Source organism: Ochlerotatus camptorhynchus, unplaced genomic scaffold, assembly GCF_037179485.1.
Source record: "Ochlerotatus camptorhynchus isolate MF236.1 unplaced genomic scaffold, CSIRO-AGI_Acam_v1.1 ptg000196l, whole genome shotgun sequence".
Classification (NCBI taxonomy): Eukaryota; Metazoa; Arthropoda; class Insecta; order Diptera; family Culicidae; genus Ochlerotatus; species Ochlerotatus camptorhynchus.
Window position 1 is genome coordinate 1,380,057 of NW_027040686.1, and position 18,112 is coordinate 1,398,168.

The 18,112-nt window shown below is 37.2% G+C and overlaps 2 protein-coding genes across 2 annotated transcripts; one reads left to right on the forward strand and one right to left on the reverse strand.

The window, feature by feature from the left end:
* The first annotated feature begins 3,676 nt into the window (after positions 1-3,676).
* On the forward strand, positions 3,677-6,196 carry LOC135702643 (leucine-rich repeat-containing G-protein coupled receptor 5-like). Its single transcript, XM_065223677.1, has one exon. It carries the CDS (start codon positions 3,739-3,741, stop codon positions 5,689-5,691), a length of 1,953 nt encoding a protein of 650 aa, XP_065079749.1. The 5' UTR covers positions 3,677-3,738; the 3' UTR covers positions 5,692-6,196.
* Positions 6,197-14,174: 7,978 nt separating this feature from the next.
* Positions 14,175-14,858, reverse strand: LOC135702644 (cytochrome b5-like). The gene is made up of 2 exons (XM_065223678.1): positions 14,601-14,858; positions 14,175-14,364 (listed from the first exon to the last, which is right to left on the reverse strand). Exons 1-2 carry the CDS (start codon positions 14,847-14,849, stop codon positions 14,254-14,256), a joined length of 360 nt encoding a protein of 119 aa, XP_065079750.1. The 5' UTR covers positions 14,850-14,858; the 3' UTR covers positions 14,175-14,253.
* Between the last annotated feature and the right edge of the window lie 3,254 nt (positions 14,859-18,112).

Consider the following 18,112-nt stretch of genomic DNA (forward strand, 5'->3'; position numbering starts at 1 on the left):
TAGTCCAGATATGGACTAGATATGGAGTTCCAAACAGTCCGTGAAAGATATACTGCACAAATTTAATATAAATATATTCTATTTGAATTCCTATGCTATGAATCACGGTAGTAATTATTATTTACACCTAACGCAAAAGCAATCAATAAATTTTATGCAAGTTTCTATGAATGTCATGGTAGTCTAGGATCAGAAATTGAAATAAGTAAGTAACCATGCTACATTCGATATGTATCAATGGAGACGCAGGGTAATCTAGTCGTATTGGAGTAATGAGCGAAATTTCTAAACATGATAATTTAAAAAAAATCGCAACTCAAAAACGAAGAAAATCACATCGCTGATTATTTGATATGTTGTGTAGAAAACACTAAATTTAAAAAAAATATATAAAAACGTTTTACGCCCATTGTCTACTAACCATGAAAACCATACAAACAAATACAATCAAAGTTCTTCTACACAAAACTCCAATTTAAAAAATATGTATATTTCTTTCTGAAACGTATTTTTAATAACCTTTCATTTGATATTTTGATCATTCAAATCGGTTCAATGGTTCAAAAGTTATGATTTAAAAATAAAACCATTTTTGGAAAAAATAGAAAAACATCGATTTTTTGGACCACCCTAACAGGAAAGTGGTCACCCTAATGAGAAAATAAAAAAAAACGGGTGCAATATTTTTCGATAAGGAACAAAACTGCGAATTTTCTTATCAATGTGGGAAACAAACGGCATGTAACAGTTCCGAATGAACTTCATTCTCCTCTTTCAGGGGAACAGTTTAATAGGTTCTACAAAGGGTCAACAATTTGTTTACTTCTTCTTTTTGAAATATTCTTCGATCATCATTTTCTAAATGTATGGGTAAAATTCATTGGAAGTGCATGTCCCCACGCCAAAACTGCCCATATTTCATAAATATCAACTGGTATTTATGGTGAGGAAAACTTAACCATCTCTTTTCTTCCTTCATTTCAATACAACAGCAAATGTGATGTCACACTATCTAGTGGATATGAATGTAGCAGATAAAACATTCACATTGCCAGACTGCGCTGTATGCGAGTTTGTTTACACGCCTGAGCGGGACAGTGAATACCAGGCTACGTGCACTGCTGCCATCAACCCTGTTAGTGTTGAATTCAATCTTCTGTGGCTTTTTAAATTGGACCGGTAAAATGCCTAGAATGGTCGTTTTTGTTTTATTTACTAAGTTTCAGATATTTATTCACCATTAAAAACATCCAATCATCTATGTTAATGAGTCAAACTTCGCAATTGCTTGTTTTAATAAACTTAAATTCATTGCTAGAGGTAAAACATCTGGCAACGCTTTTTCGATGATAGTTTTACGGTTTTACGATTGCTGGCAAAGCAGTAAAGTTGAAGCGGTTTTTTTGTGTTCAATTTTGTTCACCACCTGTTAGCAGTTGTTTTGGATTTTGTGTATTCGATTGTGTGTTATTGTGCTAAACTTCCAAGAACACAAGTAAGTAAATACAGTGAATATGTTTTACCAAGAAGTTTTCGTTCTAAAATCATGAAATACAAGTGTTAAATTTTTGTATTAATATTATGTGAATGTATGTGTTAACCAATGATGATTGAAGAATATTTCAAAAAGAAGACGAACATAAATTTACTTACCCTACGGAAGCGGAAGCGGCTTGTTATGCAAATGTCACCAGTACTCTCGTGCTTATCGGCGAGCCAAGCAGAAGTTTTAGTGCAGGATGCGCTTCGTGAAGTTGATCTGCGTAGTTATTTTAAGCCAGTAGGTATACATTATCGGAGAGACTCAATAGGTCAAAATCGATAAAAAAAAAACGTGATACATTATTTGCGTATGTTAGGTCTATGTGCTAGGGTTATCTGTTTGAATATTAATTTTCCTGCAAGTGAGATGCAGCATAATGTATCCTAATTGTCCACACGATGCGTTGGTGTCTTCTGCAAAGCTGTTTTATTGCAAGGAAGCTTACTAAAGGCAACACCTTAAAATTCGGTTTTTTGCCCAAGCGTTCTTTTGAGGTGGACACCAATTTTTGTATGACGTGGCCTCCGGAAAAAAATGTCCGAAAGAATACCATGTGATACAATCATTAGACAAATGTAGGTGAAACATTGGAAATTATACCAAATAATGAGAATGTTGGTCGAGATTAAGCGGACGTTCAATTTTTCAGAGTGACATGTGTGATGATGCCGATGATTTTTGAAAATGTATGTATTATGCATGTATTTACAATCCAACTCCTACTGTCTGGCAGTGGCATTATGGATAAAATCTCCCTGCAATCATGTTTTGTGTCTGAAAGAAGTTTGAATTCGTGAGTTTAAAGGTGACAGCTGTACCGCAATTCCAATAGCCCATTTCAGGAACCTTTTTTTCTTATTTGTAACATCCTTGGCTATCATTTCGAGGGTAAGCCCCAGGGTTCCAGAAAAACTGTTATTTTGGTCCACCCTAATCAGTATCTAATCGGAATTATCATCGGTATCGATCGTTGAAGTTTTTCGGAGGGAGAATATGCTTTAGATATAACGCATATAGGTACATGTATTAATGCTAATGAATTACAAGAAATTTAAGTGGATTTTGATTAACTGGTAAATGATAGCATCGTTAATAATAAACCAAATGATAAATTTCCATAAACACGCAATGTTTACTGTATAAATATATAAATAATATAACATTTGAAAGTAAATACGGATAGTTATAAAAATGATTCAAAATGTCACATAGAAAAGTGAAACTGTGCTCAACCAAACTTTGGTCCCAAAAATTTAAAGTTGTTAACAAAAGAATTATATGTTGACATGAGAGCCGCTAAAGAAATAATGTTGTTTCCACATGATTCCGCATGACACGCACACGAATAATCGATCAAATGGTAGCATTCAATGCAACAATATGCAAAGGTGACAATCAAGAAACGACTCACGCAGAGGGTTGACAACATCAGCAATTTTTTTGAGCAGACCAATCTCATTTAGGCAATGAAAAATGAAAATGCCCCACAACATGATGTTAAGGGGTGTGTTCGAACGCAGCGTTGAAAATCTGAAATCAAAGGAGAAAATAAATCACTCACACACTCATAATATTTCCTAGAAATTCACCACACCTACAGTATCAACCAGTAGAGATAAGAAATGTACTTAAAGATAAGCGATGAGAGAAATATACAGGAGTTGAAAACGTACAGTTGGAGAGTGCACACGCATCTCTGTTCGCGTCAGTGAGTCCGTACTTTTATCACGTCGGTAGATTGCATGGTGATCGTGGATAGCTTCACCGGTCTGAATTCGGTCCATCTCCATCCTTGGGACTCCGGACAATTGGTGAACGGAGACACGCCAAGCGAGCATTGGGCTCGTACAGGGTGTTCTAGGAAAACATTTAGCATTATCTTCTACCACTTTACAGAAATCACATAATATATACATTTGGGAATACTTTAATTCTTATCCCATGGGAAGTTAGTCTAACACAGATAACGTTAGATGACAGACTTTTGCATTTAAAAAAAATTAGCACATACTCGATATCAAGCTTCCCCAATCAAACCTAGAACCATCAGGATTTTTTCTCGTTTTGGACCACTGTGTAACGGTTTAAAGCTTTTTTATATTATAATTTATTATTGCAGTGTTACCACCAGCACATCTGAACAATGTATCAACAACTTCTCCAACCCGGTTAACATCAGCTACTGCAACATAACAATGTTGGATCCGCATTACTTTGGGCATAACTATCACGTAACATCGCTGGACATGAGCTTCAACCAGATGTTCGATTTCCCCCCGGATGGATCTCCGTTTCTGTTTCATTCGGATCTACGGCATTACTACTGCAAGTTTTGTGGCATAACGGCCATCTACGAGATGACCTTTTCCAAACTGAACCAACTTGAGCTGCTCAACCTTCGAGGGAATCGGATCAAGACTATTCCGGTAACTGCGTTCAACTACAATCGGATTAATTATCTATACCTAGCCTACAATCAAATCCAATCATTCAACAAAATGCACGAGCTTGAAACTATGCAACATTTGGTTAAGTTGGACCTAAGTGGGAATGAAGGATTCCAGCTCTATAATTTAACGATCGATTTCAGTGCCTTGGAGCGTGTAATTTGTGAGAGGTGTGAATTGAATTCTTTAAGCCAGAAATGGTTCGAACAAGTGAAACGGTTAAAGAAGCTGAATCTGGAGAATAACTTAATATACGAAGTTCCCAAAATGTGTTTTTCCAAAAATCACAGGCTAAATTACATAAATCTTAGTGGAAATCGAATCAAATCGTTAGACATCGTAAACGATCGTTTAGAAGTTTTAATATGTAACAATTGTGGCGTGGAAGAAGTGCGTGAAGTTTCATTTCAAGGTATGCCTAATTTAAATGTTTTGGAGCTAAATCATAATCAAATTACGAACGTGGAGCCAACTGCCTTCACTTCGAATGAGTTACTAAAACATCTTAGCTTGGATCATAACAATCTTACTGACTTTCCGTACAATGTCTTAAGAACATCACAGTCTCTTGAATCGCTCTGCCTTGATTATAACCCGTTTTATCCTCAAAAAGAGAACTGTTTCAAAAACCTCTACAAGGCAATGAATCTTCGAAAGAATTGTTCTTCAGGACACAATCCTTTATATCACTTTGAAAATTTCATCCCTGATGTTGCTCCAGCAGGATTATTTTTGTACACAAAAGATTTTCCCTCGTGCCATGAAGCAGTGGATATTTCCTCCCGGAACGTCGTATTTATCCATCCAATGGCATACGAAAACTGTTCCCAATTCAGAATTCTTCAAATGGACAAAAACTTTAACTTTACATTCCCCAAACATCGTCCCTTTCTGTATAGTGAATTTCTTGAAAGTTACTCATGCTGTCAGTGCGCAATCGATGCTCTCTATCCGGAAACCTTCACGAAACTTCCTCGTTTGAAATCTATTCTACTAAAGTACAATCATCTCCACAGAATCACTTCCCTGGACATCCTCACCTCGCTCCACAGCCTTCAGTCCGTAGATCTCACCCATAATCTGCTTGAGCTGCTTCCTGTGGAGCTTCTTTCCTCCCACAAATTGCTTGCAAACATCGATCTTAGCAACAACCAGGATCTTTGGCACCGATGGAATCTGCCCATCCTTGAGCAACCCTCAGCAACCAGACTACACGCGCTCCACTGTGGGATCAATAAAATTACACAAGCTACCTTCAGCCTTATGCCATCACTAGAAGAACTGGACATCTCTTATAATCCCATTGAAATAATCGATTCCCGTGCCTTCGAGAAGCATAGTAGACTACGAATTCTGTACCTTAAATGCACGCATTTGCGCGTTATGCCATTCGAAGTCATTGCACCTCTTGTACAATTGAAGCGATTTTGCTTGCATGGTTCTGATTTGTACGACATTGAGGAAGATAGATTCAAGGAAAATAATGCAAGACTTGGAGCATCGATCCGGAAGCGAAAATTGTACTGCGCAGAAGATGAAATTTTTTTGGAACGATTGAGCGAAACGGCTTACAGTAATGGATCTGCGAGGCTTGAACGAGGTGTGGCGCTGTCAGATGTGGTAATTTCATATATTATCAGTAGGTTAGTTCTACATAGTAGATATGTATTATTCAGGGTTACTTCCACTCACTTGCTATAAAAAAATGTTTTTCGGAATTATGTAATCATGAAATAGTGTAATGCTAATTAGTACTTGTAAGTTACAAGAAGAGGTCATGAAGTATATGTTTGACCCATTAAATCTGTCAATATTGCTTTCAGTGCGTCACAATCAGCGATTTTACGACTCGTGAGTGCTCACTCTGAGTGAACGCTCACGAATAATAAGATCGTTGATTGTGACGCTCTCAAAGCGAAATTGACAGATTTTATGAGTCAAACACATACTTTACACTCTTTGTTTGTTACTTACAAGTGCAACATCTAATGATTGCATAATTCCGAAAAATATTTTTTTATAGCAAGTGAGTGGAAGCAACCCTGTGTATAAACAGAGTTATGTACAAACGCGTGCCTACCTATGATCAACGGATCATGGCATTGATGCAGAATTATCAATACAGCTGGTAGCAACATCGATCCGCTAGCAACATACCAACCATGGAGCCAACCCCAGACAACCAGAAGTCGTATAACAATGTACATACAGTTTAAGCCAACATCGCATATAAGAATGACATACATCGTATTAAGTTTAAGTTAAATTGTTGAGAATGTAAATTTCCGACTTATTTACAGTGAATCATTTTTCCGTCGAACTGTATCACAAATTAAATCGGATTACAATCGTAAGATTTTTCAAATTAAATTTGTTATTACAGATTAAATCGTATATAATGTTAAATCAACTCGTTTGAACAGAAATTAAAATTGGCGCGTATATGGCCTCCACTTTTGTACGTATAAGCCATTTTTTTGCATTCTATACGATTTGTTTGTTTGTATATGTGTTTGTAAATCACAGAACAACGTTGAACATACGTGCATTCTGGCTATCTGGGACCGCATAACGACGTGGTTCTCCTGACTCATCAAGATAACACGACGGGCACAGTTCTCCTGACTCATCAAGATAACACGATGGACACAGTTCTCCTGACTCAACGTCGTAGACATGCTTAAGGCGATTACTCACTTTTTCTCTAACCTAGGGAAACCGTCCTTTCTCGTAATGGACCAAGAAGCTTCATTTACGTCTACAACTTTCAAAGAATTTTTCGAAGAAAACAATGTGGAATACCGTTACACAAGTGTTGGACAATCCTTTTCTAATGGAGCTATAGAAACTTTTCTCAGAACATTGAGAGGATTGCACAACATTTTGTCCAACAAAGAATCCACAAAAGATCTAGCAGACACAACAAAAATTAACCTAGCAGTTTCAATTTATAATGACTTCATTCATCCCCGGAGACGAACCAGCGTTCGGCTGAAAGTCTTCTTAATAAAGATAACTAACTAACTAACTTTATTCATTCTCAAACTGGTTTGACACCTAAAGAATTATTTTTTTGGATTCAAAAATGAAGATTACATACCGGACGATCTCATCGAAAAAATCAGTTAAAAAGAAGGATTATTCAAAATATTTGCTGCTCCTAAAAGATTAGGACAAAATTAACCAAAACATTTTGTCGAGCACGATACGGTATACGAAAGAAAACGCAATAACTTGAAACACCAATAAAGATACAAAGAAAACAAAGTCGTATACAATAAAGAAACAAACATCATAGAACGGAAGGAAAGTTCACAAAACGAAATTTAAGTGAACAGGAAAACACGATAAACATACAAGATACTAATACCATTTAACTTTCTTTTCAGGGTAAAATAGCACGAATGATATACACATTACCCTTTTTACCATTCCTTTTATCTTAATATCCACATCCAATGCATTATTTTACCTGGAGATAACCGACTTGAATAATAACCCGGGCATATTTGCTATCAAAATTGGAAAAGTATTTATTAAACAATTTTACCATAAATTAATCCATGAATTTAAGCTACATCCATTTCAGAAGAAATAATAAGAATTCTTAGAAAAAAGCATAATTCGCAAAATTTAACCTCAAAACGCAAGCAGAAAATAAGCATTAACATTATAGGAACTGTAGTCAAATCTATTACCGGTAACTTTGATAATCAGGATCTTCTATCGCTGAATTATCAAATTGACTCTCTAAAAAATCAAATAATATGATGATCACAGAAAACAATGAACAAATTAAACTCAATAATCTTTTTGATAAAATAATTAATAATTTGAAAAATGAAACTTACAGACAGTCAGTAGACGTTAGCAGATGTATCAAACAAGGAATATTAAATTTAGATATACCAGTCGATTGGCAATACATGCTGCACCTACACGACATCATCTTCAACCTGGACACCATCCGCTACCAATTGGACTCTATATTCGAAGCTATTGAATTATCCCAACTTGGAGTAATTTCAACGACACTGTTGTATCCCACAGAATTAGAGTTGGCAACGCAAATGTTGAGATCGCAGGGAATTGAAACCACCAGCTACGATCAGACGTATGAATATCTGGAATTGGCAGCACTTCATAATGACTATATTCTTAATCAAAATACCAAAGCTGAGGAACGGCAGTTAGCAATTTCTTCGGATCGAACCCATACCCATACCATAATTAGCGAGGACGAATCATTCCTATCAGATGAAAAATGCAATCAAATCGAAAACACTTTTTTGTGTAACACCAAAAATCTGGTCAACGTACCCTGTAACCAATGTTACCAGCAGCTACTTCGTGGTAATCCAAACAGATGCGTGTTCATCAGTGACCCAAGTTCTTCCGAGACTAAAATCATCGAGAACAACGGCATCTTGTTGAAAAACGCCATCATCCCAGTACATCTTCAAAACACTTATGGATGGACCAAAGAATCTGACTGGACTGTTCTTCATAACATTCAACAACTGTTCAGTTAGTATTGGAAATACCCGCAACGATAGCAAGGTGACGTTCTTCCGTTACACTTCGTCACTGTTAACAAAACTGATGTCATCGTGAAACCGATGGAGGAGCTACATGACCTACAAGCAAACAACCGTCACAGGATAAACCATCTAGAAATCATCAACCAAAAAGACAGCCTGGTGAATATAGGAAGCATTATCATTATGGCCACGTTAGCTACAGCCATTTTCTCATACCTTATCAGAGAAATATGGAGGATTCGAAATGTCATGCGAATTCAACAACCAAATTTCATGCGAATTCATCGCAGTAAGTAGAACCCGGACGTTTCTATCTAAGAAGGGGGAAGTTATGTTCAAACGCTTGCTCTGCCTATAATCAACCGATCATGGCATAGATGCAGAATCATCAATACAGCTGGCAGCAACATCGACGCGCTAGCAACATACGAACCAGAACGGACGAAGTTCTCCTGACCTAACATGATGTATGTAGTTGAATGTTCGCTAGATATGTGGCCCCTGCCTTTCGAAAGTAGCATCTAAATCGAAACGCTGTTGATGTGATTGATCATCTCAGTCCGTTGGTGCCAGGATTACCTGCTCGCTCTCTCTCTCCTAACAATGGTCTTGCTTTGTAGCTGCGCCTTTACCAACTGAGCTAAAGGAGGGATGTCTATAAGAACGCATAATATGGATTTACATCCATTCTTCTCAAAAATAAAAGAAGCGCTGCTATCGAATCCATGTTGTCTATCTTCATGCGTAAGCCAAAGCGAATGCAATGTGTTTGGACGGAATTGTATGACGGAATTGTGTGACGGAATTGGAATCAAGAAACAGTGTTAGACAATATATCAAAAATGTGTGACTTTCTATCAAATGTATGTGTGTAAGGTAGCCACCATCCTTTCAAGACTTGTCTTGTATGCAGCTCCACTTAATAGAAAGATCAATTTGAGCTACCGATCTGAATTCACTATATCGCTGTATGAAGGGCCAAAAACCGGAGGGGTGGACCCGTAAGCAGAGACACTTACGCGAAATCCACGGGAATTTAAGAATCTCCTTCCAACGATACGCTCCAACAAATCGAATAACACAATTCGCAATACTTATTAAGCTTCCTACTGGATGGTTTGTTAAGAAGGGCGCGTCAATCGTCCTGAAACTGTTGGAGTAGAATTCACACCACCACAATCGAATCGGTAGGATAAAGAAAATGATAGTGTTTATTCCCTCCTAGACTCCGGCTGTCAATCATACCATCGTCCAGTTTGAGTTTGAATGATACCCTGATGCTCCCTCCCAACCCAGTATTTATTTATATAATGAAAATATATGCAATGGAGAAATGAAATATATCAGAACACTAAAATATGACATAATGAAATACATTTATATAGATAATATAGTTGCTACTGCAATGAAGAAGTATTTTACATATAATAAGATGCAACTCTATACCTTCCAGCTCACAATGACAGGCCTGAAATGTAGACACTAAGATTTTTTCGGTAATCCTTTCGGTATTTTTTAAATTTACAATCCGTTCTGTAAATTTTCTTCGCTTTACTGACCTGGACTATAAATTTTACTGAAAGATCGGTAAAGTTTACCATAGCGTTCAGTATAATTTTTACCGAATCGACTGTTCTTATTTTCAGAATAAATAATAAACATTGTAATTTTTATTGATTGATAAACTGTTTTTTTCTTTCACCAAACAAAAAGATTCATTCCTTACAACCATATATTTTTTTTGGAAGATGCATTTCATCTTGCGTTTGTACAGAAAATTATAAAAAAAAAAAATCAGTAAAGAACCCGGACGAGGTTATCAACTAAGTAGTGAACCGTTCTAAAATGCAGTTTCTGCGGTAGAGGAAGACATTGAGGTGCATAACGTCCATGGCGTCTGAAAGAAATTGACCCAGAAATGAAAAACTAATTATATTTTCGGCATAAATTGCACAGAATCTAGCGAAAAGTAAAGTACTTACGCTTCACAACGTAGAACCGAAGGACACTCAACATCGAAATGGCAGCCAATATTGAGTTTGACAGAACGAAAATCTGTTCAGTAACTTTTACAGAATTCGGTACTTTATAGCTGTTTGATTTTGTAAAAGATTATTTCTACAGTATACTCGTCACAATTTTTACAGAATTGCGAAATCGCAGCCTTTTACAGTTTCGATCCGCAAATTTTATTTACAATTTTCGGTAAATGTATGTAAATTACGGAAATTCAACAGTTCAGATTCCGGAAAATTTGTAAAATAATATGTTTTACAAAGCATTCGGTAAAAATTACATTTTGCCGAACAAATCCAGCAAAAAAGTACCGAACAAGATTTAAGAAATTTGGTGTGTACACGTATAAACGTCCGGAAGGCAGAGTGCCAGCGCTAATCCAGCCAATGCAGCCGAAAAATAGCATAAAAGAAACAGCGTAAGATTGAATTAAAATCACTTACCATAATTCCTCGTAATCCTAATAGTCCAGTAAACGTAACTTACCCTAGATACACAATTCGCTTCCATTCCATACATTCATTCTCACGTTTTTCACTTTCCCATACAGAAAACTCGCAGTCATACAATCACACAGAATGCCTTATAGAGATCTCCAAGCGCGATCTCACGAACACTAAAATCCAACATCCATACATAAAAATAAAGAAGAAGAAGAAACAAAAAGCTATCGCGATATCACAACTACTTAAAAAGGTAGCGCGCGGTCTCACGCACACTTTTGTGCATCTGGAGAACTCTATATCTGTATTCCTAAGCTCCAGCCTAGATAAGTTGGTTCCACTGAGAGTGTTCTCTTTGTCTGTACTTCCCCTCTCGTTATCTCGGCCCTCTCCGCACCAGAATCTCTACGCAGCGCAAGCACCACTAGAACCATTCGAACACTGCTAGCCGTGTGTACACTCAAAGATAAATTAAATCACAAAAGCTTAAAAAGTATTCAGATTCCCGCTTCACCTTATTGAGTCCGAGCCATGATTACTTCGGCAGAAGTCATGCATGATTAAAATCGAAATAATCTTCACAGTATTTAATTTTAGTATTTTTCAATATTGATTTACAATCAAAAGAGATTAAAACTCAATCAAAAATTATTAAAATAGAATCAAAAATTATTAAAATTTATACAAAAAAAGATATTCTACATTCTAATACACCATGATTAAACTGGGATTAATGTCATATGCTTATATTTTAGAAAGAGAGGATTAATTTTTAATCATTCGATATGATTAAACTGTGTTTAATGTCAAATTGATCAAATTTCAAGCAAAATGGGAATAGTTCAATTTATCAGTGTACGTTCGTAGAAATTGATTCACATTTCTCGCTCTTTTTTTTTTTTTACTCTCTTTTTTACCACTGCACACGCCAAATAACAGCGCCTTCATAAGTAACCATGGATCAATCACACTACCACTGTGAGCATATTTTTCTTTTCTGTGTTATTCTTACTATTTCGACCCTCCTCGCACTACGGAAACTTCTTGGCCTGAGCACTATTTTCTGTATTGGTGGAAACGATTTTTTCGTTCATTCGCTTCCTCCACATAAATTGAACTATTCCCATTTTGCTTGAAATTTGATCAATTTGACATTAAACACAGTTTAATCATATCGAATGATTAAAAATTAATCCTCTCTTTCTAAAATATAAGCATATGACATTAATCCCAGTTTAATCATGGTGTATTAGAATGAAGAATATCTTTTTTTGAATAAATTTTAATAATTTTTGATTCTATTTTAATAATTTTTGATTGAATTTTAATCTCTTTTGATTATAAATCAGTATTGAAAAATACTAAAATTAAATACTGGAAAGATTATTTCGATTTTAATCATGCATGACTACTGCCGAAGTAATCATGGCTCGGACTCAATAAGGTGAAGCGGGAATCTGCATACTTTTTAAGCTTTTGTGATTTAATTTATCTTTGAGTGTAGATATTACACTCTCTATTCGTGTGTGTGCGTATGAACGTTGTGAATCACTCACTCCTTTTTTTCCTATTTTCCCCTCCTTTGAGAGAATTCTATAGCCGTCAAAATGGCGCCCAAAAAAATTTAGAAAATTTCACCAATTTGTAACAAAATAAACACTTCACAGGTTATCCACTGCTGCCTTCTTCCGTCAAGATGGAAATTTTGCCTCCCTACATATTCTTTGAGCCACTGGGTCGCACCAGCCAGAGACCTCACAAAAAAGAAAAAACGTGCATAAGTACGCTCGTTTCCGCACTGTGCACTTTTATTTTTTCAATTACTGGCCGTGAATTTAATTTCTTCCTCGCTGTGATAGCAAGACGCTTCCACTTCTTCTGCAAATAAAATTTTGCCAATTTTCACCAAATAGCACTGTTTTTACCAGGGGGTAAGTCACTCTGCCACCTTGTGACTGTGCTGATTGTGTTTCTTGTGTGTTTTGGGTGTTTCAGTGTGTTTCTGTGTCAAATGAGCTGTCAAAACGTCAAGCGGCAACATACAATGTTTACTGGCAACCATGACTTCCACATCGCTGAAAATGACAGATCCCTCTGCGATCGCCGTTGTTTATTGGCGTTGACGGTGACTGTATACAGCTATAGCTCTTTACTCCTATGGTAAAATCCTGTAAAATCCAATAAGCAAACGACAGTCTATGCGTGATACATGGCGGAATTGATGCACATCTTCGCACCGGACCAGATCGTGGCCAAGTCCCGTTTCTGGTACTTCTGCGGCAGCTGCGTAAGTTCAAGAAGGCCACCGGGGAGATTGTCTCGGAGAAAACTCCGCTGCGCGTGAAGAACTTCGGTTTTTACTTGATTGAACCCGCCGAAATCGTAATTTTCAAGAGATATTTCCCGTTGCGTTCGCGTTGCTCGACTACCAGACACCGAATGTGTGACTTTTTATAAAATCTAACTAAAAAAAGGAATAAATGAATTTCAAAGTCATTTTCGAAAAAAACGTTAAATTTATGTTCAAACTCGTTCGAAAAATATATACCTGTTCGTGCAGGCGACTGCTACTGCCTCTACCCTTAACATAAAGTAACTACTGTATCTACCCATAGATGTCACTACTTGTCCCCGTATCATTGTCATTGCTTTTGTAGTTTCCTTGTTATGTTACAATAAATAAACGTTTATAGTTCTCATACCTCCGCCATGGCAGGACGGTCAAATAATCTTTCTCGTTTCAATATCTCCTTTTATCACACAACGTAAAAGTCGGACCCTATCCGTGCGCGATCAATACCTACTAGGGGAAATGGATGTAATGTCGGCTTAAATGCCTCTAATTTGGGCCCATACATAAATTCAGTAATCGACTAAATTTTCAAAAGCGACCAAAAATATCCATAAGTACCGTCCCAATGACGCGTTCATCTAGATAAAATTGATAAATAGCAGATTTTCCATAGACCAACATTTCCCTTGTATAATTTTATTATCTACGGTTTTGAGCATGTCGTAAATCTTCTTGATAGCTCGACACTAAAACTTATTTATTTATTTAAAAATCTATACAAGTATTTGATTATAATCTTTAAAAAATAATACCTTTTAAAATGTTTGCTATTTTATTCCAACTAAATCATTATAATACAAAATAAATAACTATACACAACGAAAACACAACACAAAATATTACTCTAAGCAGCAGTATGTCTTAAGATCCCTAATCCCCACGAGTATCACTGGTTGCAAGTCACGTATTTTCAACCGCAGAAGATGAACATTCGCCGTTTGCTGCGCTTCTTATCCGGCAGAACACAAGCCCCATCCGGTGACCAATTAGATCCCTGCTTCTGGAACTTGGCACGATCGCACTGAAAGTGAATTAAAATTAAGACAATGCTTAGTTTCCTCCAACAATAAAACTTCCACTTGACACAGATATTCAAACTTTCACTAATCTTGAACGTGAAACCGCTTATCAGCATACGTGCGGTTGTGATGCCACCTTTGATCGAATCATATCATCGAACGGGCGTATCTCTCAATCACACATCCATTACATCCAATCGACAGGTAGGTATCTCTCAATCACACATCCATTACTCACATAATTCAACTCTCCTATCTTGAACTTTTTGAGCAACTCCATCGCTGCCCCAGAATGTCCAAAGTCGTCGAAATCCTTCGTTCCGTCTCGGCCGGCGTAGTCGGTGATCAGTTCTGGTCCACCGGGATGCTCATCCAGATAATCCGTCATATCGTACACCATATCGCGAATGATGATCCACGTGGGATTTCCATTCTTACCGTCGCGGAGCGCCACTTCTTGGCGGGTAAATTCCTTAGTAGCAGCCATGATGATTAACAATTCGTCAGTTGTGGTTAGCTGGAAATTCAACTATGGAATGTAATTCCTCCTTCTGGGTTTCAATTGTTTATATATCAAGCAAATCCCACTCTTTATTACGTAGGAGATGTGGGTGATGCTTTGCGCGCGAACCGCGTCTGTCTGTGGGCCATAAAAAATTAAGGATGGCTCGCCGTGTCGTCACGAATGCTTGACGCTGATGAGTGGCTAGACGAGTACGTGCAGTTGTCAAAGGAAGAAATCGCGCTGCATTAAGTGAAGTGATTTCCGCAATCAATTGGAGATAATCTATATAGCAGAGAGTGGTAAGTGGCTACCGAAAAAGGTTTCGTTGAGTTTGTAAGTAATTGTCAGTCAACTGATTGTGAATTAGATAAGGATAAAATGATGCACTAAAAGAGATAATATTATTTAGATCGAACCAGTTTAAACTACTTAAAGGTCAAAAACTTAACAACGATGACAACTTATCAACAATACTGGCCACACCCAAGTCATCTCATACAAACACTAAGAAACAGACACAATACCGCTCAAGGGTCAAATCTCCGAAAGAATATGAAAGCTAAGCTAGAAAAGTTAGATGCACAACGATTGGCAATCATTGTGCATCTAACTTTTCTAGCCAAAGTTGGCTCCCATGGAGAATAGAAGAACTATAAAAGTGATGATGATTTCAAAATTTTCCGCGGATAATCCAGTAATACCAGTGCAGTCAGAGTTGGTTTTGTAATGCTATCTAAAATGAAGCTTTAGTGCCATAATTTAATAGTCAGAGAATGGTCTTAGAAGAAGGTAGGTAGATAGTTCCGTTAGAGTACGGCAGTATAAACATTTGTAGCCTTTGCTCCATGCTGTAAATATTAAATTAGTTATAAATAAAATTTGCACGAAATAGATCTAATCCATACGCCAAAAACTATGCCAGTAGCGAAACGAAACTAGCTGGTTTACGTTAAAATTGGAATGCCTCGCGAGTAACGCCAATCGAACTTGCGTAGTGTCTCCCAACCCGCATAAATGCGAACCATAAATTGACCTTACCGATAATGGTTATAAATTGTTTATATTCCCTCCTAAACTTTAACTGAAATGGTTTTGGAACCTTACATGAACGTTTGTGTGATAAAGTTTTAACCTTATGTATTATGGTTTTTAGGAAGCGGACCTTACAAATAATGGGTCGTTAAGAACCATTACCATTCCAAATTCTTGTTTTCTCCATACATTTTCGGAAAGAGAACTATATTAGAACGTTTTTACTTATGGTTTGTAAACATTAATGATTATGGTTATGGTAGTCAGTAAGGTCCATTAATCGTTTTGTATTATCGCTCAACTTTACGTGGAATATATCGCGAACTGATAATTATTAATTTACAGGCAACCAATTCGCGATATATTCCACATAAAGTTGATCGATGTTACAAAACCATTCATGGGCCTTACTGACTACCATAACCATAACGATAACCATTAATGTTCTCAAACCATAAGTAAAAACGTTCTAATATAGTTCTCTTTCCGAAAATGTATGGAGAAAACAAGAATTTGAAATGGTAATGGTTCTTAACAACCCATTATTTGTAAGGTCCGCATCCTAAAAACCATAATACATAAGGTTAAAACTTTATCACACAAACGTTCATGTAAGGTTCCAAAACCATTTCAGTTAAAGTTAAGGAGGGATTATAAACAATTTATAACCATTATCGGTAAGGTCAATTTATGGTTCGCGTTTATGCGGGAAGGCCGAGTCCAGGGAAACCTTCGAGAAAGTTGGGGAAAGAGAGAGTGTGGCTACACCCGACTTTGAACGAAGGGCCAACGATCAGAATAATCTCTCGCATTACCGATCTCATTCGAAGAAGTTCGCGGGAAAATCGAACTTCCGTTAAGTTCGGCCGAGGTCACCTTCCCTAATCTAAAGGTCACGGTTTCGCTTCACTTTCGTCCGAACCGCAGTTTACAGTGGAAGTGTGTCGTTTTGTTCGCGTTAATGTATAGTTTTGTATAGTGAGTGAAAACAACCTGGTTTTACTTGTACTTAAATTCTAATTTATCGTTGATTGTTTAGTTATAGAAAATCAAGCTAAATGTAGTGTGCGGCATAGGTTAGATTTTGTGTGCATAGAAAAACAATCTAGGCTAGGTAATGTGCTCGTCGAACAACATTTGTGCTTTGTGCTTAATATTAATTTCAACAGCCGACGACTACATCCAACTTCCGACGACATCATCTGCTTTCCCGGGGCGAAAGATCCCGGCAACCGTCACCTTATCCGGTGGAAAGCGATTAAATTTATCATCGCGTATCGGGGCTTGGTGGATACCAACTGCCATTGTTGGTGAGATCACCGTCCACCCACGTGGAAATCGTTGGCCGTCCAACGGTCGAACATCACCGTCGCTGCCGATAACAGCAGCGCAGCAAACAACAGCAGTGAAAACCAACTGGTGAGTCCGTTCCAATTTCTTTGTTGAGTGTGGCGTCCGGCGAGGGCTCCACGGAAGACCTTTTTTGCCGAGCATAAGGTCGAAGAGCATGTTTTGCTAATATGTAGACAAGTCCAATGATTTTATGGTTGGGTGTAGGCATATAAATCGTGCGCACGTATCGTCAGATATGGACGCCCACTAGAGTGATGCAAAATTTTCGCTCCACAATACTTAAACGATTCCAAATCGGATCCTGACTAACCTCTCAAAATTTGAACCCATTTGGTGAGAAACTGAGATGGCACAAACCATTTGAAGTTTGTATGGGAATTACTATGGTAAAACCAAGATTTTTGTTCATGTCTATCTTATAATTCACCACATCGGTCTGCTTCTAAAACATTCACCTGTACTTGTAGGAAATTTTCCCACCTACAACTTTGCTCAAGACCACTTTTTGATTAAATGCAAGGATCGAAAGTTTTCAATGGTTCAATGCGCTGATGTCTTATGATCATGCTCAATCAACTGGTCAGCAGGCAACATTGGTGTTTCTGGGGCGTTGAATGGGACACAAAAATCATGGCTACTATGTCACACTGAAAAATACAGTGTTGCCTACAGAGCAGCTGCTTGATCATGCCATAAGTTAACCAATCTCTTAAATAATTAATAACTTTTTCCTGTCTCGTTTTACATAGAAACAATCTTGAGCAAAGTTGTAGCTGAGAATAATAAAAATGGCTATCGAACTGTTTCGCAGCTCAATATGGAAAAAGAATAGAAGGCAATGAACAAAAAGTTGAGATTTC

Bases quoted from the DNA above. Each gene is read 5' to 3' on its own strand.
- LOC135702643 (XM_065223677.1), top strand. From the start codon at position 3,739: ATGTTGGATCCGCATTACTTTGGGCATAACTATCACGTAACATCGCTG.
- LOC135702644 (XM_065223678.1), bottom strand. From the start codon at position 14,849: ATGGCTGCTACTAAGGAATTTACCCGCCAAGAAGTGGCGCTCCGCGAC. The intron at 14,365-14,600 runs GTGAGTAATGGA...ATTCACTTTCAG, and splicing joins AGATAGGAGAGTTGAATTAT to TGCGATCGTGCCAAGTTCCA.